Genomic DNA, 20442 nt, shown 5'->3' with positions numbered 1-20442 from the left:
AGGGAAATGGTTACCCCAAGTTCAAACCCCCTTTTTCCAGACTTGAGTGTGGGCTTCCTGAGATTTACCTGGATAGGTCTGGATTTACCTACCACCTCAGGTGTCATACATCCATACCCCACCCATATCTTCTTGCCTCTGTTTTTCAACAATGTGTCTCAACACCCAGCAGGGAAAGAGTGGAGGAAGCCATCCTAATCCCTTAGGTCAAATGTGTTCCCTAAAAGAAAGGCCCAGAAGCCCCTAGCCCTCTCTGTGGCAGGACTCCTGGTGGAGCCTTGTTTCAATGCCCAAAGTAGATCCTGCAGGCTTGGGTGATGCCCATAGGCAGGGGGAAAGTCCTAACTGGATTAACAGGCTTGGTTTATGGGACCAAATCCCACTACCCTCACTTGAAAGCAGGCTTTTTGGAGCACAAATCAGCCGGTGATACAGACCAGATGGGTGCTCCCAGGAGGAGAGGAAGAGAAGTCCCCTGCTTGGCACCCCTCCCCCAGCCAGCCTGGTTTCTCTTTCTGCGGGTCTGACAAGGGGCAGCTGGTGACCCTGGGAGGGTCATAGGCAGAAACATTAGCTGAGGGCCTGTGGGCAAAGGCCAGCTTGGAGGAAGGGACATGATGGTCCCAGAGCACCCTTCCCTCAGAAGCAGGTGCTTACCAAGGGTCTCTTCTAAGAATTCAGGAAAGCTGGTACCCACAGGCCTTGTCAGAGCGTCCAACAACACCCTAGTCATCAGCTCTTTCCCCCTTGGACTCTGGCAGCACACTCCCTGGGTTTAAATTCTTGCTCTGCCCTAACTAGAGAGATCATCTTGAGCAAATTCCTTCACCTCTTGGCACCTCATTTTCCTTATCTGCCAAAGGAGAAAATAACTTATAGCATGACTCCTAATTAAGTAAAAGTAAGCTACTTCTGTTACCAGCGACCCGTTTCCAGGCAAGACAACTATAGGAACAAGACCAACCCAGGCGGCCCCTGGGTGGCCCCTAGGTGGCTCAGTTGGCTGAGTGCCTGACTTCAACTCAGGTCGTGATCTCACGGCTCGTGAGTTCGAGCCCCGCGTCAGGCTCTCTGCTAACAGCTCAAAGCCTGGATGGGGCGCCTGGGTGGCGCAGTCGGTTAAGCGTCCGACTTCAGCCAGGTCACGATCTCGCGGTCCGTGAGTTCGAGCCCCGCGTCAGGCTCTGGGCTGATGGCTCGGAGCCTGGAGCCTGTTTCCGATTCTGTGTCTCCCTCTCTCTCTGCCCCTCCCCCGTTCATGCTCTGTCTCTCTCTGTCCCAAAAATAAATAAAAAATGTTGAAAAAAAAAATTAAAAAAAAAAAAAAAAAAAAGCCTGGAACCTGCTTCGGATTCTGTGACTCTGTCTCTCTCTGCCCCTCCCCTGCTCACGCTCTTTCTCTCTCAAAAATAAATACTAAAAAGTTAAAAAAAAAAACAAAAAACACAAAACACCCAACCCAAAGCAAGGCTATAGTCAGCCTACAGCCTGACCCGAACAGAAAACCACCATAAAGTGCTCACACAACACCCCCTGAGCACTCAGGAGGCCCTACTTACATTCAGAAAGTTCCCGCTCAGGTTCCCACTCCGGGCCGGTCCGGTCCGATCCGATGTGCTAATGAGGAGGCGGGGCAGTGCTCCTTCCTGATTGGTTGGAAGCGCCTCGTGCTGATTGGTCGACAATAGCAGGCAACTCAGGCAGCTCATTGGCGCTTTTCGGAGCCGGGTCCTCTGTTTTAAGTCCGGCTTGGTCTAAGGGCTGATCTTGGTCGCCTCCTACTTCTTTTCTATAGGAGAAGCGGTTTAACAATGATAGCCAATGGTAAGTGCCCCAGGTGCATAACGTGGTTCACTTGGACCTTGTTCTGATGGTCCTTTGTCTCCTTCTAATGGTGCCTGAAATTTGCAAAAGTTAGCCACAGGCGTACCTTCTTTTATTACGCTTTGCAGATACTGTGATTTTTACAAATTAAAGGTTTGTGGCAACAGTGTGCCGAGCAAGATAGTTGGCGCCATTTTGCAAGGGCATTTGCTCCCGTCTCTGCCACGTTTTGGTAATGCTCTCAATGTTGCAAGCTTTATCGTAGTGTTGTATTTGTTACGGTGATCTGCGATCCATGATTATGACTCCCTGGAAGCTCAGATGATGGCTACCATTTTTTAGCAATGAGGTATTTTTAGGTTTAAGGTATGGGCATTATTTGTTTAGATATAAGGCTATTGCTTACTTGATAGACTACAGTATAGTGTAAATATAACTTCTTATATGTACTGGGAAACCAAAAAATTCATTTGACTCACTTTATTGCAATATTTGCCTTACTGTGGTGGTCTGAATTGGAACCTGGATGAACTGGATGAGAAAAGGGCTCGCCCTCTCCAGGAGGTCAGAACCTCCATACTCCAAGGTATTCCTGGGAGTATACGCTTTTATTAGTATTATCATTAATCTTTAATATTTTTTCTACACAGGAAAAACTAAACATTTGGCCTAAGGTTTATGAGATACAGAGGCAGAGGGACTCCAGCTCCTGGAACCCATACTCAGTGACTGGAAATCCCAGGGATTCTTCTGGCCTTTCTGTGGCTTTTTGTAATCTTCTACTCCCCCCCCCCCCCCCAGCATTTGCCCTTTGCCTTGACTGGTTTGGCCATGGGAATTTTCAGGGGCATTCTTCAAGGACTGACATATTTTCTGATTCTTGGAAGCATCAGGATTCCAACATTTGGAAAGTGCCTATCTTGCTAGAGTGACTGAGTGGTAGAGTAAGCCTTTGATTCCAGACCTCGCTATATCATTTTCTACCTGTTCGACCGGAATAGGGCTACTTCACCTATCTGAGCCTCAGTTTCCTCACGTGCAAATTGGGAGAAGTGTTTGATCTACCTCACAGGACTGTTTGCTCTCCAAAAAGAGTATGTTCGAAATGCTACATTCAGGCTGTTATTCGTCACAGATAAAAGACAGGTGCCCACATTAAATACTGCGTGTCTTTGGACAAGTCGCTCAAGCTTTGTTAAGACTCAGCTTTCTCTTCTATTAAGTGGGGATGACTAAACCTAACTTCAATAGGATTATTGTGAGGATTACAGGAAATTCTGAATTGCAAGCACTCAGTACAGTAGCTGATACATTATAATAGTTATTATATAATATTGATGTTTTACCCACCCTCATACCCTGGGACCCTTAATACATGCACAGCTGTATACCTGCACAGCCACACAGCAGGTGTTTCTGAGAAGGACAAACAGTAGAATCCACTGATGACAGAACCACCCAAATGTCCCTGTTCTCACTTCTCCAGGCTCAGCTATGCAGGTATAATTTATATCTCAGAAGCTTCTTGGTAGATTTTTGCCTGGGGAAATAACAAAGCTTTGCTCTCTTTTCTCTTGCTTTTACTGTCTCATTAGCTTGGTTTTTGCTCCAAATCCCCTTGGAGGGGAGGGGGGAGGGGGAATCCTGGTTGTATTTCTGGCCAGGAGGTGCACGTGGCCATGGCTGCCTGTAGGGTTCTGACCTCCTGGAGAGGGAGAGCCCTTTTCTCATCCTGCAGCTGCTACCAGAGCATGTCCGGTGCTTTGACTTGACCCCATCCGGAACAGGTAGGGAAGAGTGAGCTGTAGTTGTTAGGAAGGTTTAGTTTGGAAGGAGGAGTCCCATGTTCTTGGCAGGTGTGGCTTTCTTGCTGGGGATGAAGGGTGAGGTGGGTGTGGAGTCTGAAAGGCTATGTTCTCCTTAAAAAAAAAAAAAAAAAGATTTCCAGTTATTTTACCAGCAAAATGGATTTATTCAGGAATAACACAATTGCAGTGCATGACAAGGAAACTATCACAAAAACCATAGGCAAGTCCCACAAAGTAGAGGAACATTATTTAATGGAGAAGAAGGAGGAAATTGGGAGGGGATGTTCTGAAGGAAAGTCCAGGGGAGAAAAGCAAGAGGTGACGATGGTGTCTCGCTGACTTAGTTGCAGGGATACTGGGTATCTTTTAGGAGATAGAATGTACTTCTTTCCTAGTTGGGACCTGTAATTGATGATGCTTTCTGTTGACTTTTCTTCTAGTGGGGTCTGTTATTGACAATTCTTTTTGAAATCGACATGGAGTGGCCCAGGCTTCCCCTTCTAGCCTCCCTTTCTAGAATCAGGAGTTTACTTCAGTGAAATTTCCCTTGATTAATTTTCACAGATTCTGTAGGTGAGAGGGAGAAAGGCAGAATTAAATTGCTGTCCTGCTTCCATATGCCTGGGTTCCTACCAGTGCTGGGGAGAAAATTATGTCTTCCTTTCTCTGTTTATACAAAATGTCCTCTCTGATCAGTTGATGCTGTCCTTCCTTTCGTTTACTTATTTTTCCAGTCTTACTGAGATGTAATTGACATACAGCACTGTGTTTTAAGGGCTACAGCATACTGACTCACATATACTGTGAAATGATGACCCCAAGAAGCATGGTTCCTTTTTAGGAGCTAATGGGAGTCCTGTACCCTTCACATATTCTAGCTGACGGGCAGAGTCCAGTGCGTGGACCCTTGGGGGAGACCATTGAGAAAGGAATTTCTTTGGCTCTATTTCTTATTTAATTGGACATTTGTCAACATTTGTTCTGTAGTTGCCTCTCCCGTGAAAGAGAGAACTATGTCCCATAAAGGGTGTTCTAGTACACAATATGCCTACACTCCCTGAAAATTGCCATGACTACAGGGAAGCTAGTAGTTGTCATTTTGTCACTGGATTAATTTGGCCTCTTGCCCCATAAACTTTCTGAACCTGAGCCTTTTTGTTTTCAAAATGGGAGGTGGAGACTTTCCCTTTCAAGTGGCTATAAGGATACAGACAGAAAACAGAGACTATAAATATAAACATAAGTCACCCAACACCGTGCCCGGTGTGTAGCAGCTGTTCAATTAAAGGAAGCTCTTTATTATATTAATGATGAATATCCCCTTTTGCTCACTTCTGAGCTTGCTCAAAGAGTATTTACTAGTCACTTCCTCCCAGCTCTGAGAGAACAGAGCTATTGTGGGGATGACTGTAACAGACTTAACACCGAATGAAGAAAGAGGAAGGGTTGCACTTTTCGGTTCAGCAAAACTGCTGTATCACCAAAGCGGTACATTGACCGCTAAGTGCTAAACTGCCACTACCACCATTAAAGAGAACTCGCCAAATGCCTGTCATGAGTAAACACCTCTCTGGAGGTCACACCAACTGAGCAGTCACATCGTGTGGCACCATGCTCCCTAAATCTGTGTCTTAGGTAAGTAGTTTCCCAAATGTTCATGAGAAAGGCTTTCCTGATTGAATGCATTTAACAAGTGAGGTGTACTATATCCCTCTCTCATAAATGCACGGTGAAAAGTCTTGCAGTAAAACAAAAAACCAAAGTCAAACGTGGTTCACTTTGCTTAATCCATTATTTCTCAAACGCACTTGGCCATGGAACCCTGTGTCGGAGTGCTACCTGTTAACATTCCAAGCACCTAGTGTTCCGTGGAGCAGATGGCAAGGAAGGTTTGTTTGCATAGTTGAAAGAACGATGGATAAGGAGGCAAGAAATCACTGCTCTGTTAGCTTCCGTAATGAGTGTAGGTCGATTATCCTTCCTGGGCTGTAAAATGAAAATGTTGCTCGATAGGGGCGCCTGGGTGGGTCAGTCCATTGAGCATCTGACTTCTGGTCAGGTCATGATCTCACTGTTCGGGAGTTCGAGCTCCACATCGGGCCGTCTGCTTGTTAGCACAGAGCCTGCTTCTGATCCTTTGTCCCCCTCTCTGCCCCTTCCCGCTCTCACACTGCACTCTCTTTCTCTCTCAAAAATAAATATTAAAAAAAATGTTGCCTGGTAGACTCTTTGGGCCTCCTTGTAGCTCAGTGTACCTGTGGCTATGGCATCATTTATAGGAGATGGTGAAAGGTTAAAAACACATGGAAAACCAGGGGCGCCTGGCTGGCTCAGTTGGTAGAGCGTTCAAGTCTTGATCTCAGGGTTGTGAATTTGAACCTCATGTTGGGCCTGGAGCCTGCTTAAACACATACGCGCACGCACGCGCGCGCACACACACACACACACACACACACACACATAACACATTCCTAGCTTCTGGGAATTGAAAATCAATATAAAAGAAATACATGCATGTCAGAATAGAACACAGTGCCTAATAGCACGGAAGTATTTAATACATTTTTGCTAAGTGAATGAGGGAATGGGAAAAGGATGTAAATACATGCAAATGAGACAGACTGGTATTACAGGGTCTCAAGTGAAGGATGAGTGAGATCGTGAGTGACTGAGATATGGTGGGAATGCTTTCAGGTAAAAATAAGTTTTGAGCAGTTTTGAAAAGGATGGAAGGTAATTAGCACATATTCACCGCTTACTCTGTGCCAGATAATTTGCAGATGTTACATGAATCTTTGCAACCCTGTGAGGCTTGGAAAGGATAAATAGCTTGCTCCCACATCTGGTAACTGGAGGTGAAGTTGGGAGTTGGTGGTTTATTATGTGTCTGGCTACCTTGCTAGTTGTTTCACATGTATTATTGTAGTTAATCCTCTCAACGGTCCCATGAAGGTCGTATTATCCCCATTTGAGAGATTTAGATAGGTGGGATTATGAGAGAAGAGGGGAGGGATTAAGCAACTTGGTCAGGGTTACTCAGTAGGTGTAAGCATGAGGTCTCTGTGAGGGCGGCCTGGTGCTGAATAGCAGCGTGGACAACAGTATGAGTAACAGCTAAAAAACGTTACCGTGTTCCAGGCAGTTCGTATTTGGAGCTCATTCACTCCCCAGGCAAGGGTCCGTGACTGTCTCCATTTTTCATGCCGGGACCCAAAGGCTTAGAGAGGTGTGCAATACCTTGTTCAGGGCGACCAAGCTGGTAAAGGGTGGGGCTGGGGTACCTGCTTCAGGGCTCAAACTCCTACCACCTGCGTTTTAGCGGCCACATTTGATAGAGGAGCCCGTGGTGATTTACAGTGTAACTCCACTGTAGGGGTCATTCTCTGTTACCCCAAGGCACACAGTGTGAAATAGACATCGTAAGTTCCCAAAAGAGAGTCTATTGAGTGCAAAATACTGGAACTCAGCCAGCCGGAAGGGGCCCTTAATCTCATTGCCCCAGAAGCACTTCCAGCCAAAGGGGCCGGACACCCGTGTGTGAGAAGACTCCTCCAGGGATAATAACATCTCCTGGGGAGGGAATTCATGCCAAGGACAACCCTCTGCCCCCGTCTTCTGGCAAGGAGGCCCTTTGGATAGAGGCTGATGCTGCCAGGGAGGATTTTAGTGTCCATGTAGGAAGCACGTGGGGAAAATGTGACAGAGAGCAGTCAGGACTCCGGGAAGGATGGAGAGGAAGGGGGAGAGTGAAAAGTGGAAACTGGGGATTTTGTAAGGCAGATCTTGTTAGCTGGATTTCTGGAAGACAGTAATAGGAAAGGATTTGTTCTTCAGTCGGCCTCAGCATTGCTGCACCTTTGGTCAGCCTTCCTGGAAGAAGGGAGGGGTTAAGAAGTGGTTCTGGGTAGAGCGGGGAATTGCCTTGTAAATTGGCTGATTATTTTTCCTTGATGGGCTCAGGCGACCTCCCAGAAACGGGGTGAAACAGAGGCAAGAGTGAATGAGGGAGAGGCACAGGCTACTTCCTGGGCCGCTCGACAGTGTTCTTTAGGCTCGGAAACTTGGGTGTCCTGACCATCCCAGGACTCCGGTCTCCTTTCTAGCTAGCTGTGTGACTGTGGACCAGTCAATGCACCTCTCTGAGCATCAGTTGTCTCTGCAAAATGAGCGCTTTGAACCGGATGACTCCTGAGGTTCTGCCCTGCTCTGCAGTGCTAGGATTTTGCCACCACCCACTTGGGATTCCACCCCATCCTGAAGACCTTGGGGGTCACCTGTGGACTCTGCTGATCTATTCCATCCGCCTTCCTCACACCCCTTTTCACAGCTCTGCGGGAAGCCGAGGGGTGGGGGGCGGGGGCGGCAGTTCATTTCCAGTTGAACCCAGGCCCCCTCCTAAGCCCCAGGCAGCCTCGCTTCTGCTGCTGGTTTCCGCACTAAACTTGATGGTCTGATTTTAAAGGAGCGGTTGGTTTTCAAGGCACCGGCTGGTTGTGTGTCCCCGAGTTGCACTGCAGTGCTAAATGTCTGAGCGAGGCAACACCGGGAGAATCCAGGCAGCAGGCTGCACCGGGAGAGGGAGGGTGAGGGGAGGAGGGAGGGGAGCGCGGGGACGCGAGGCAGAGGGACTGAGCCAGGAGCGGAAACCACAGAGGTAGAGTCGGGACGACGCGGGGAGGAGCACAGAGGCAGGGAGGGGGCAATGCCTATATAGACCGAGGGACGTGATGCGGTGACAGCGTGACAGCGGGCGAGAAGCCAGCGGGAGTCTCGCAGCAGCCGGGGGACCGGTCCGCCCGCTCCCGCGCCCCCCACCCCTCCCGGGTGCAGCCGCCCCCGCCCACTGTGCCCACGCCCCCTCGGGGAGCTGGGGTGCGGCCCCCACCCGGGTGGCTCCACGCGTCCTCCCTGCTCCAGATGGGACTGGCTCTCCTCTTTGCAAAGCCGGGCTCCCAGGGAGATGCGGTGAGCAGCAGCCGGCAGCCGGGGCGCCCCGACCGGCGGGCCCCATGAGCGCCTCCCCCAGAAAACCCAGGTAAGAACTTCTGGACCTTCCTCAGCCCCGGAAGGACCATAGCTGGCTGCCCGGGTGAGAATGGGGTAGCCCCGGGGGACACTGGCGGCTGTGGAAACATTGGGGCAGGAGTGAGAGGTGCTGTTCGTTCTCGGAATCTTGAGTGCAACCTGGAAGTTACCAGAGGGCACGGTAAAGCTATTAACATGGATTGTGGCCTGGCTGTGCTGTCCACACCTGAGAGTTGGTGTCCCCAGGAAACCGCTGGGGTAGACTACCTCCCTCATGAATTTCCAAGAGCTGGCGAGGCTGGCTTCTTCCTCCATTCAGTTCTGGAGATGTGCTCAGGCAAGTGGTGAGGGCAGGGCTGTGGGTAGGGAGACTGAGTCTACAAAGTTTGTCCTGGGGACGCCGGCTTTCCTTGTGCCTGGGTGATGCTTCCCTCACCCTACCTGGCCACCCCCATCAATTTTATGCCGATTTCCCTTCTGTTGTAGAAGCCCAAAGTTGGGGAGACAGACAGAGTGGACATCATGGGGTTTGTCTGAAAGATGCCCAGAAAGGCTAAGGAGAGGTTCTGTTTTTCCTAATTTCCTCCTAGGGTGGAGATGGGAGGTCTAGTAATTGGACGAATGCCTGGTTTGGGCCTAGGGATGCACGGAGTCCCATTCCAGAAGAAATGGATTTACTTTTGTGGAGTAGATGCAGAGATGTGGCCATCCGAAGGAAGTTGTTAGGGCCCAAACAACTTGTTTGCACCCATCAGCCAACCTCCTGCCCGGAGAAACCCCCTTCCTCTGGAAGTCCCTCAGCAGGGCACGTGGCTCCAAGGCCACGTAGGAATAAGCACTTGATGGCGTGCTCCCAGGCTGTGCGTTCCGGTGGGCCTAGAGCAGTTGTTGAAGAGGGGGAAGGACTGTGCACATCACATACACTTGGAAGATCCCTAGCTGTATCCAAGCGAGTTAAAAAAAAAAAAAAAAAAGAGAGAGAGAGAGAGAGAGACTTGTAAAAAAAATAATAAAATGTTTTCATGACAGTAGCAGATGTAAAACTCCCACCACTCTGGGAGAGGATAAAGAAATTTGTGCAGGGGGCTGAGCTGTCTCCTCTGCCAGTGCTTATGTGGGCACGTCACCTCTTGGAGATACAACGAGTGTTTTATGGAGGAGGAACTCTCTGCCTGGGGGTGGGGGGGGTGGGGATGGGGTTGCTTTTCAAGAGGGGCATATTTCAGCTGGGGCTGAGCTTGGAGCTCTGGAAGCCAATAAGGGAAACGAGTTGGAAATGCTGCCTTTCTGTCTCCCACCCCAAAGTCCCACTTTGCCCCTAGCATGATCTTGAGGCTCACGGTAGAACAGGCACACATCAAAGAGAGGCCTCCACCCCGTTCTGGTGTGATGTGACCTTTGTCATTAAGCAGCGTTGAGAAGGTGAGAGGGCAAAGTATAAACAGATGTCTCCTGTATGAGCAATTCTCATGCTCTGGGGGAGGTTAGCATTTACTCCCTCTATTCAGTGGTGCCTCTGGCTTTGTTCCTTACTTGAAGATCATGTCGCTTGCTTCTACCCGGTGTCCCTGTCCGTGTTGCCTTCCCTGCTGCGCGCAAAACGAACTGGCTGCCTTTGATGGTGCACAGCGAGGCTGCTGGTGCGGTCACCAGTGTTTGCCTGAACCTCCCCTCCGGCTCATTTACTTTGTAACTTGCTCAGAAGATCTTGTCCTCAACTTGCAACTTGGGTCAAGAGATCTGCCAGGCATCGTCCTCCATATTCAGGGGTTTGTGGAAGTTCCTGTTTCCCCTGCCCACGCTCAAAGGCTGCTTGGTTTCAGAGATTTGGAATCGGGCTTTGGCGTTAGTGTTGGAAAGAAACTGTTAGTGAGCAATTGATCAGCGTGTCGCCAAACTGGGGTATTGCTATAGCACCCCCGTTTAGCGCTGTCACCGAATACGAGTGCCTGAGTCGGTTTCTTGTCTAGCTGTATTCAAGGGTCATAGGCCTTGAATGAGATCACATCTTTATAAGGCGAATACATTGGAAAGGTGGTCCCTGCCACCTTTGCTTTTGGACCTTAGCAGTCCTTTGCTGTCTTTGCGCATTAGCTCACTGTCGGTTCCGTCAGGGCTTCCCCATTAGACCCCTCTGTAGCTTGGACGCTGGCAACTGAGGTACCCCAAGGCTGCCGCTGCACTCCAGGCCGCCCTCTGCTGCTTTTACAAGGGTGGCTGTTTGTGGCTCTTTGGGCCGCTGTTTACACCCATCCCACTTGCCCTGCTGGGGGGTTGCTGTCTCCAGGGGTGCCTGCTGTAGTTTATACTGTTTTGATTTTCATTGTTCTTTCAGCTTGATCAGGATCTTTTCTTTCTCCCTCTCCTTCCCCCCTTTGCATCTGTAGATTGGTACGTTGCATTTTCTGCCAAGGCAGAAAATGATATGTTCTTCAAATTGTGCTGAAATCATTTCCTTGATTTGACCCCAAATCCCAATGTGCACAAAACAGAAACACCGCATATATCTTTTATTTCTTTTTTTTAAGTTTATTTATTTTATTTTTGAGAAAGAGACAGGCAGAGAGAGAGAGAGAATCCCAAGCAGGCTGTGCACCATCAGCACAGAGGCTGATGTGGGGCTTGAACTCAGGATCTGTGAGATCATGACCCGAACTGAAATCGAGAGTCAGATGCTCAACTGACTGAGCTCAACTGACTGCCCACTGCGTGTATCTTTTAGATGCCGGGGTTCCATATACCTTTACTTTGGTGTATACAAGGCTCTGGCTTCTAAGAGATGCCCCAGTATCCACTTTGTACCTGGTGGGTATGTATTGTGTATCTGCATAGCAAAGTAACATTGCTGATGAAGAGACAGGAGAGTGGAGACGGTATTCTAGTAAAGGGTGTGTGTGTGTGTGTGTGTGTGTGTGTGTGTGTGTGTGTGTGTTTTAGGAAGTGGGATCCTGAGTAGGCAAATGCTGTTTAGAGGATCACCTTCATTTATTGAAGGCTTATTTGGTGTGTGTGGAAATCGAGTTCTTTGGACAGGGGAGAGAGTAGGACTCAGGTATAGATCTGTAAGATGGGAATGGTAACAGGAATGTTCTTTTCTAGAGTGGGTTGATGCTGGTGGATCTGTGAGTTAGCGGTCTGCTAACCACCTTTTCTGTTAGGCCTTCCTTAAACCGGCCGGGAAGTTCTGTCTTCAGAGAAAGTTACTGGCGATCGGAGAAAGTTTCAGGGAAAAGATGGCTCCTGTAGTTCATGGGCCCCACAGGCGAGGAGCCCGTTCTAGCCACAGGGAGTGAGCTGAACCCATAGCTCCATCAGCCATATTAATGGAAGCAATCTGAATGCTTTGGTTTGAAACTAGGTCAAGCAGTGGGACCTTTCTGAGACCGCAGGAGGGCAGGAGGCTTGAAGCAGGAGGCAGCTCTCCTCCCTCAGCATCCACGGGGACTTTTGGCACCGCTCTGGAACTCCTAGTGAAAACAAGATTTCTCTTTCTGGGCCTGAATTGCAGTAAGGCCAATGCAGAGGTGGCTTCAAAAGATCAGAAATGGAGAGTGCAACTTGAGCGTTTCTTAAAAAAAAAAAAAAAACAAAACGTCATAAAATTAAAAATTGATTTGGCCAAAACACAAGCGCAGCGGGGCGCCCCTGCCTGCGCACCCTGACTCCCACCAGGAGTTGCAGAACTGAATGAGTAATAAACATACATATTCGCTTAGGCGAAGGGGGGGGAGGGGTGAAAATAGGCCGTCCCTATGGCTCCTCTCCCACTTAATCCAACTGATCTCCAAAATCCCAAACGCCATCTTCCTAAACTTTTTTGGTGTCTGGAACATGGGGAACTGGTCGGGGGTAGGAATGGGAATGGGACAGAAGAGCAATTCCTGGAAAAGTGTGTGAGACCCGGGGAGCCTGGACCCGGGGAGCTCCAGAAGGTAAGCGAGCCCCAGGCGAGGCTGTTGGAGCAGACGGGGTCCCTGAGAAGGAGAAAGAGAAAATTGGCGTGTAGAAATGAGGTGGGAGGGCAGGGCGGGGCAGCGGAGGAAGAAAGCAGGTGGAATAGGAGAAAAATGCAGACAGTAAGTGCAGGCAAAGGCAAAAGAGGGAAAGAGCGAAGATGAGTGAATGCGGTACGTTGCTTGCAGGTTCATTCTCTTCCCTTTTTCCTCTGGCAGAGGGAGAAAGCCAGCGATCCAGCCAGCAGCATGGGTTTTGTGCTCCTGGAGCCTTCTCATTGAAGCTGTCAAACCTCAGCCCTCCAACGGCAGCTCTTTTCTATTTTTACATTTTGCAGAATTGAAATTAAACAAATGACCCTGGGATGGCGTGTTCATGAAGATTTTATCCAGCACACCCACACAGCCAGTGCCGGGGTGGCTGAATATTTAACATAATATTCCATTTAATCAGATAAGAAGGCATCCTCCAGAGAAGCCGGGGCTCTGATAACAGCCTATGAAGAGATGCTTTGATGAGGGTGGGCAGAAGCCAGAGAGGAACCTTGTTCCTTGGCTTGGTTGGGCTTGTTAGCAGGAAGAATTCCAGTTAACTGGATTCTGGAGGAGCTTAGCATTCCCCCTCCTGTACTTTTTTTTTTTTTTTTTTTTTTTGGCACTGGGTTTGATTCCAGCCTTTGTGAGACTTCTTGGTCCATTTCTTCTTGGAGATCTCGCTAGATGCAAAAGAAAGTGTTCGCTTTGGCTGAGCTTGCCCCAAGTGGAAGTCCTGCTTACGTTTTGGGCACTCGCCTCATTTGTTGGCCTGGTCAGGAAGCTCATGTGTACTATGCTGGTGTTACAGTGCTTAGGCAGCAAGAATAAGGACGTTGTGCATCTTGTACTTGGTTAGAACACAGAGCAGATAATGTTTTGTTGGTTTAGACGTGGACTTAGTTCCTTATGTCCCAGGAGATTTAGTAGCAATTAAATGCATGCCCCTTGCACATAGCCATTCTTTGGAGGAAAGAAAAATAACAACGCACGTTAAGGGGACCAATTAATAAGATAAGGTTGTTGGGTAGATATAAAAATGTAAGACTCTTCAAAAGGCTTGTCACTTCCGTGTACATATTTGTATTTAATAGGGTGTTTATGGCTCTTTTGCCATGGACATTGACAATTTATATGATTCTCCACCTATTAACTTTTAAGATGCTGTTTTGACAAATCCAGCAATAGAGACTGGGTGGCAAGACTGCTGTTGAATCCGTTCTGACTTCAAAAAGAGCGACGGATCGGACAGTGTGACTCAGAAGGAGCGCTTTCCGCTGGCTAGCCTTGTAGAGGCTGATCTTTCCCTCCAGAACTAAATAGGCTTACTAGTCAGAGAATATTCCCCCCAGTGACTATAAAAAGGTATCTCCGTCTCTGACGCAGAGAGCAATTGGAAGCATTGACATGAGCCATATGGGCATATGTTCAAAGACCCGAGGAAATGAAGGATTGACGGTCCATTAAGAGAGAAGCAGAAGCCAGTTTCCTTCCCTTCCCTCCAGTCGAGCATCCCTGCGTATTTTCTCCCTGCGTTCTTTCTTCCTGCTTATCTGGTTCAGGCGGTTTGTGTGGCATAGCTTTGTAGACGAGGAAATTTCTTCTGCATCTCGGAGGAAGAGGAAAAAAGATAAAACCCAAGTCAGGACCTTCTTTAGTACGGTCAGATTCGAAGTATGGCCTCCCAGGTGTAGCCTCAGTCTGTCACTCGGGATGCTCAGCCCGATGGTGCATGATTGAGCAGCGTCAGCCCCACAGCCCGTGGAACCAGACGTGAATGTCCCCATCATTGCTGGGTCGTGCATTTTCCCCAGACTTCTATACTTGGGGCTCTGAGCCTCCTCATGCTCAAGTCTTTATTTAAATGAACCCCCAGAATGAGCTGCTCCGCTTGTCTGGAAGTAGAGAGCTTACACAAAGTCTTCATCCGAAAGTGTCCCCTGTGCTGGTGAGAATGACATAGTTAGCCATCTCATAGGAGTATGGACACTTAACAAACAAGTGTCTTGAACCCTTCCTTATTATTATTTTATGACTGAGATACCATTGGTATTCTGTGTTACTGATCATGGAGCTCTTTTGTTATGCAGAATAAATTATCATCATCCGCATTCTTTAGTTGCAGAAACCAGGACATAGAGACACGATGTTCAGGCTCACATGGGCAGGAAACAGTAGAGCCGGGACTTCCACCAACATTCTGTTTTTAAATACTGTGATCTATTCTTCACTACTGTTCTCAAATACTTCGATACCATCCTTTGTCTTGTGGATTCCACCCTAAATTCCCAGTGTCCTCTTTTTGTCCCTAGCGTCTTCCATGATCGGTCATTAGTTCTTTATTTCTGTGGGTAGGAGTGCCCAAGCATCTCCTAGTAGTTGAGGCACAAAAGGATTCCTCAAAATATACATACCTATGCAAACCTAATGAAAGGAATTTAGAACAAAGAAGTAGGCTATATTACTTTTCTTGGCACCTCCCGCCTGCCTTTTATGTTTTGGTATGCTAATCACTGCCAAATTTTCTTGACGTTTAAGTCCCAAGAAAATGCTGAATGAAGTTGGCGTTATACCTACTCCTTATAACTGTGATAGCCCTCCTTTTCTTGTAGATTATCCCAAAGGGAGAGTCGTCCCCATAGTTTGTTCCAGATGAACCAGTGGCTACAAAAGCTTCTGCAAGGCGAAGAAAGTAGAGCAGAATTTGAGGGAAACTGCCACTTCCAAAAGATTGCTGAGGCAAGTCCCTCAGGATTCCAATCTCCTATAAATCGGGTCTTCTGAGGTCTTTCTTCATCTTGGCTGAGGCCATTCCCTCCATTTGAGCTCAGTTGGCAACAATCAATAGAGAATGTGAATTTCTGGCCCTGGCTGATGTATTGCATGCATGAGCTTCCTGCTGTGTGTCTGAAAAAGCACAAACCCAGGTAAATAAGGCTGTGTTGACAGCTGTATTTAGCAGTCAGACCAGCCCAACTGAATGATACATTTTGGCCTGTCAAGAAGCAGGAACAGGTTAGCAGGGACAGCAGGTCTGTGTTCTTAAAAGTGTTTGCCCAACTGTGGATGAGATGGGAAGATTTATAAAACTGAGTTTAAAAATTAATTTCATCTGTTCTTTTCTTTCGTCTAAAATCTGATCATTTTTAACACCTGGATGCTTCAGGAACCAGAGTTCAATGCTAGTGCTAGGTTTTGACTCTTCCATCTGAAGCCTGATCTCTCTTAGCAACAGACAATTTAATTTAGGGATTGGGCCTTGGGCTGTCTTGTATACCTGCATTATAATGGTGGTTCTGCGATCAAGTTTTGAGAACTGATTTTGGAAGAGGATAAAAAGTGGTACAAACAAGACTGAAATAGCAGAGCGAAGAATCCAGACATTTGCACTTTTTATGGAGTTTATTCCTGTGTGGGTAGTGGAAAGAAATGAGTTGATGGATTGGAATCTAGCTTTTTCAGAGCACTGGTGAAGTGTCCTTATCTCTTATTCTTTTCTCCTAGGATATCTTATCTCCACCAGCTGCGGACAGGATGTAACATGTTCTTACCCCGATTTTTTTCCGTTCTTTATTTCTGTCATTTTTTTTTTTTTACCACATCCTTTCTTTATATTCTTGCAACAAACATTTGTTAAAAAAAGAAACCAGATGAGCATTGAGGATGCAGGGTTGAATAAGATGATTCTTATCCAAGAATCATGGTTTCTACAAAGAGCTCATGGTTTCTCCTAAGGAAGATGAAGGAGAGGAGCCCAAGATAACTTGTTAATTGCTCTACAGAGGTAAGACTAAGGTGGCTTGGGAACACAAGATCCAGACCAGGGAGCAGAACCAGCCCAGGTGAATCTGAGAAAGCTTGTTCAGAAGAGGTTATATTTGAGCTGGGTTTTCAAGGGTGAGGGCATGTTCCAGATGGAGAAGGAACCTTTTAGAAGGTGAGGTGGTGAGGCTAGAGCAGGGAGCTCCTGGAGTCAGATCATGAAGGTCCACTTATACAGCTTGTACTTAACAGAGGCAGCTGGGAGCCAAGACATTTTTCAGCAGAAGGGCAAGAAGAACAGATTTGTTTTTTTAGGAAAGTAGCCGGCAGCGGTGTGGAGGATGAACAGACCCAGGGAGAGTCCAAAGACCAGGTGCCATAAAGGGGCTGCTGAGTAGCCCAGATGGGATTTGATGGGGGTCTGAATTCTGGCAGGAAAGGTTGGAAGGGACTGTCCATATCTGAGAATTAGTCTAAAAAGGAGTCATCAAGATTTAGTAGCAGGTGGATGGTGGAGGCTGAGGGAAGGAAGAAGAAGAGCCATCGATTGCATTAATGCGCTAGCTCGGTGGTACCTGAACTAGGTCATTAGCCATAAACTGGGAGGTGAAACACCAGAAGAGAAGCAGAGTTGAGAGAGAAGGTAAAGAGAGCAAATCCTGAGCGGAATGAGGGTTGAAAAGAGGCTATTGGAGTAGAGATGTAAGGGGTCATTTGTAACGTTCTCAGAAACAGTTTCAATGAAACTGTGAAGGAAAATGGGACAGGAGCAAGATAGTAACATTGCCTAGAGCTTAGGAATTGAAGGCAACAGAGAGTTCTGGAGGCCTGCTCTTAATATTTGAGGGGGGACAACATGAAAACCTAGAAGGAAGAACGAAAAGATTTTTAAAAAGAGGGGAATCAGGGGCGCCTGGGTGGCGCAGTCGGTTAAGCATCCGACTTCAGCCAGGTCACGATCTCGCGGTCTGTGAGTTCGAGCCCCGCGTCAGGCTCTGGGCTGATGGCTCGGAGCCTGGAGCCTGTTTCCGATTCTGTGTCTCCCTCTTTCTCTGCCCCTCCCCCGTTCATGCTCTGTCTCTCTCTGTCCCAAAAATAAATAAAAAAACGTGGAAAAAAAAAAAAATTAAAAAAAAAAAAAAAAAAAAGAGGGGAATCACTTGAATATGCTTTTCAATAGGAGGGAAACCTCTAGATAGGAAGGGAGAGATTAAAGATACAGGAAAGAGAAGAAACAGCTAAGAGAGTAGAGTTCTTAAGAACTCAGAAGGTAACAGAATCTAGCAAGAAAAAAGGGGGGGGGGGGCTAAATTTGTAGAGGGAAGGCAGGAAGGGTACCGGTATTTCTGGCCTGCCAAGCATTGTGCTATGTATCTGATGTTTATTGATTTATTTCACTCTCACTAAAACCCCACAAGGAGAGTGAAAGAATGCCCCTTTCTTTGGAGAAGATAGGAAAGTAGCAAAAGGTGTCCCTTTCAGAAATGCAATTATGAAGAACCATTGGAAGGAGCTTCAAGAGGTAACTTCTAACTTCCTCTGTGGAGAAGAGGTGAAATCTCTTCTCCTAGAATCTTTCTGCTAGAGTAGAAAGTGATGTGGGGAGCTCAAGAAGAATGGAAAGCTTTCCGAGAGTCAAAATTATTGGCTGAGGGCAAGCAGAAAGATTTCCATACAGACCAGACCCCGGTTGAGGTTGGAAAACGTACACTGTGATGGCACCATTGTCTCCATCCCCCTCCCCCTTTCAGGAGCCGGGCCAGAGGGAGCAGCCGGCTGGATTTCTCCCGGGGAGGAGCTGTGTCACGTAGGTTTGGCAAAACCATGGAGACGCTGAGAGGGCTGTCGAGGCTATTGTTGAGGAAAGGGACCCAGAGGAAAGTAAAGCCAGAAGGTGGCTGATAAACCGGGAGAGTGATGACAGGGAAGTGGTTTCAGGGAGCAACAGGATGAGAAATGTCAAAGGATGGGGGGTGGAGATTGTGACGATCTCGGAGGTACTTAGATTCCAGGGTTGACACCTGGATAAATGGTCTTTTCAGCGGGATGTTGTCAGTAACCACCTACCTTAAGTTGGCGTTGTCCTATTTGTATTATCAAAGGTGGAGTCGTCTATTGTTGGATGGGTAACCCAGAAGGGCTGTGAAATTCAACATTAGGTGGTCCCCCTCCATCTGGGGTGAGTGCGGTGTGGCCTCTCTGGGAACGGGGTGCTGTGCTAGATGATTCCTCGTGTCTCCTGTCCCCCAGGTGCCCAGCCCGATTGACAGGTGTTTTGAAGAACATCTAAAACATGTGGCGGCAGCCTTTTTCCACCTGAGACTTTTGAAACGCCAAGCCACGGTTGTTGTCGTTGTTGTTTTTTTAACGGGCTTTATTATTTTGTCTTATTTTATTGCAGTGGCTTAAAATAAATTTGTCCCTTCCAGAGAACACGTTCCGTTTCTCAGTTCACGGACTTTTAGGTTCACGAAGTGAATTTTCTGGGCCATTCCCCGCACCCCAGTCCAGCCAGGTAACACCGTGGTTTCCATTTTCATCCAATCTGGCGTATCTGAGGGGTTGATTCACCACTGGGCCGCACGCTTCCTATCAGCGATGTCACCAGAAGCATACGCTGGGCCTGCTGCGGGAGACAAAAGATCTTTCTGTCAGTGAGGGAACAGCACTAGCACGTGGTGAACTCTGCCTGTCTGACCCTTTCTGACTTGTTCTGTCAGACTTCTCTGTGCTTTGTCTATCCTGTCTCCACCCGACCCCAGACTCGGTCTCGGGCTCCCTGTTTCTAGGTGTTGTTGGCTAGATCATGGCAACATCCGTAGTCTGGGGCAACTGCCTGTCTGTCTTCTGCACACAGACACCAAGAGAACACAATCCCTAGGGGTCTGGGAGCAACTGGTGCCATCCAAAGAGGCTTTAGAAGTCAGGGAAAAAGTGTCTCCGCTGTGTTTTATCTGCCTGTTTGTTTGTTCACCTCAGTTCCAGAGCATGGAAGCAACGTTTGAAAGCATCCTTTCTAGGTCAGTCTATCCTTCCTTACAGCCAGTTCCACTTTCTTCCGAGGCTGTGACAGTAGCACATTAAACGCAGGAGTTCAGTGTAGACATCAAACACAATTACCCAGGTAATAATCTGTCAACGTGTCCTTCTGACGATTCAGTCATTACTTAGCTTTATGGTGAACTCGGGATAAGAAATATTAACAATTAGGATGCCTGTTGCCTTCTGTAGCTTACTTTTATATATTCCTGGCTACGTAGTGGCCTAGAATCCTCTTATATAACCTTATGCAGAAGAGGAAAGTGAAGCCCAGAGAAAAGTCGGTCATCCAGGCCCATACATTTGGTTGGGGCAGATCTGGGAACTGGCACCCCCATTTCTCGCCACAGAATTTAGCGATAGCAATTTTATCTCCAGTTGCTGGAGGCGGATATGTTGAGGTGAGGTATAACGGTGTCCCATTTAGGTGACAGCTTGTGGGGGCAACGTGTCAAGTTTTCTGGCCCTCCGTCTGCCCGGCGTGCAGATTATCTTGTGAAGGCTGCATCCTGTGCCTGCTGAATCAATCGCCCCCTTCCCTCGGTGAGTTTACCCATTTGAATGGGTAAACTTTGTTTTACCAGGACATGTTTAAAACTCATGTGCCCGTGACTGGCAGATAAAAATCGATCTTCTGATTGTTATGTCGTCCTCTGTTAACAGGCCAAGATTTGTGTTGATAATTGAGAGCCAACTCTTTCTACAACGGTGTTGGTCTCTTAAACAGCTGAGATTGGAACCACGTAGAGCGACAGGAGAGTTTACTTGATCTTACAGGTGGAAGGTTGGAGGGTGTGGATGAATCTTCTATAACGTGGGCACAGGGTTCCCTCCCTGCCCATCTTTGGTCTCCTGGCTTCTGGGCTGCTGAGGTTGTGGCACTGAGTGTGTGTGACCTGCCCTGGCGGGGAGACCTGAGCCAGTGTTTGCTCTCCTGGAAGAAGCAAACGTCCTCCCAAGTCACTGCCCTGGGCCTTGTTGGTCAGTTTCGTGGATTA

The 20442-nt window shown here is 47.9% G+C and overlaps 1 protein-coding gene and 1 long non-coding RNA gene across 2 annotated transcripts in view; one reads left to right on the top strand and one right to left on the bottom strand.

Annotated features, from left to right (window-relative positions):
• Nucleotides 1-1603, bottom strand: part of LOC132661016 (uncharacterized) — a 31104-nt gene extending 29501 nt beyond the window's left edge. The window contains exon 1 of the long non-coding RNA XR_009602015.3: nucleotides 1560-1603. This is a non-coding gene — a long non-coding RNA (uncharacterized LOC132661016). The remainder of the gene's footprint in view (nucleotides 1-1559) is intronic.
• A 6978-nt stretch (nucleotides 1604-8581) lies between these two features.
• The window catches only part of GRAMD1B (GRAM domain containing 1B), a 241680-nt gene continuing 229819 nt past the window's right edge, over nucleotides 8582-20442 (top strand). The window contains exon 1 of the mRNA XM_078432879.2: nucleotides 8582-8667. Within this exon, the coding sequence (XP_078289005.1) occupies nucleotides 8642-8667 (26 nt within the window). The 5' untranslated portion in view covers nucleotides 8582-8641. The remainder of the gene's footprint in view (nucleotides 8668-20442) is intronic.

Source organism: Panthera onca, chromosome D1, assembly GCF_046562875.1.
Source record: "Panthera onca isolate mPanOnc1 chromosome D1, mPanOnc1 haplotype 2, whole genome shotgun sequence".
Lineage (NCBI taxonomy): Eukaryota > Metazoa > Chordata > Mammalia > Carnivora > Felidae > Panthera > Panthera onca.
The sequence above is the reverse complement of the archived record's forward strand: the minus strand, read 5'-3'. Positions and strand labels throughout refer to the sequence as shown.